At 39.3% G+C, this 1,271-nt stretch overlaps 1 protein-coding gene across 1 annotated transcript in view; it reads left to right on the forward strand.

Moving 5' to 3' along the window:
* The window catches only part of HELRODRAFT_175488 (hypothetical protein), a gene marked incomplete at both ends in the record, with an annotated part of 4,563 nt that overhangs the window by 1,373 nt on the left and 1,919 nt on the right, over positions 1–1,271 (forward strand). Inside the window, 3 exons of the mRNA XM_009022920.1 lie at positions 284–414; positions 833–946; positions 1,133–1,216. Of these exons, the coding sequence (XP_009021168.1) occupies positions 284–414; positions 833–946; positions 1,133–1,216 (329 nt within the window). The remainder of the gene's footprint in view (positions 1–283; positions 415–832; positions 947–1,132; positions 1,217–1,271) is intronic.

Here is a 1,271-nt window from a genome sequence, read left to right on the forward strand (position 1 = left end):
GTATGTATGTGTTTGTAATGCGTGTGTTTTTTGTGTGTGTTTTTTTGTTTGTTTATTGGTGAATATGTATGCGTATATATATGCAAGTTTGATTACTTGTTTGTAGGTTTGTTTTTCAATGTTTTTGTATATGTTTGTATATTCGTATGTATGTGTTTGTTTGTACATCTTTTTCGTATGCCTATCTGGAAATGTGTGTTAGTAAGTGTGTGTAGGTCTGTCTATTTGTATGTCTGTTTGTATGTCTGTTTGTATGTCTGTTGGAATCCGAACAACCAAACAGAAAGGTCTTCATTGCAAGCATCCGAGGAATTGTCTAGATCGCCTTAGGGATATGGACGTGAAATCACTACAGAACTTTCTCGAGGTATGTCACGAATCGTTGAATTGTGGGATGGCCTACTGGTTAAAGAGGTTCTACCTGTCTTGTATATTGCAGTCTGGCCGAGTTCAAATGCAAACCAATTCTTGGTTATTGCGGGCGTTTGTGTATGTCATTGCTATTATTGCCTGCTTTCTTAAGTAACTTCTCTCCCTCTCCTTCTCTCTCTTTTTTTCTCACTTTTTTCTCAAGTTCTCTCTCTCTCTCTCTCTCTCCTCTTTCTCTCTCACTCAGTTTCCATCTTGTTTTTATATTTTTAATTCAGTTTTTATACATTTTCATATTTCATTCGAACATTCGGCAACAGAAGAACGGGATATCATACAAGAAATTATCATCATCATCATCATCATCGTCACATTGGTCATCGTCGTCATCATCATCATCCTTATTACTATCGCCAGCACTACAACAACCACTATCATCATCATCACCATCGGCGTTCTCAAGAACGTCATCGTCATCATCGCTGCCGATGAAATGTCACGTGACTTTGATGAGGGACGACCGCACGGAGGGACCCTGTGGGGGCGAGTCCCTCGAGGGGTATGCCGGGATGTGCCGGTGAGTGAGCGAATGAATGAACGAGTGAATGAGTCCCGAGTGAATGACGGATACCTACTCATTTATTCATTCCTTCATTCATTCATTCATTCCTTCATTCCTTCATTCATTCATTCATTCATTCATTTTTTCATTCATTCCTTCATCCATCCATACATTCATTCGTCCATTCAATTTTTCCGCCAGAAAACATTACACTGAATACTTGGTGGATGAGATAAACATACACAAGTTGGACCCGCTGCATATGATGTCCACAGAGGAATTAAGGTGGTTCTTCAAAGGCCATTTTAACGGTAATACTACTACTATTATTGCTACTACT

Source organism: Helobdella robusta (genome assembly GCF_000326865.2).
Source record: "Helobdella robusta unplaced genomic scaffold HELROscaffold_34, whole genome shotgun sequence".
NCBI lineage: Eukaryota > Metazoa > Annelida > Clitellata > Rhynchobdellida > Glossiphoniidae > Helobdella > Helobdella robusta.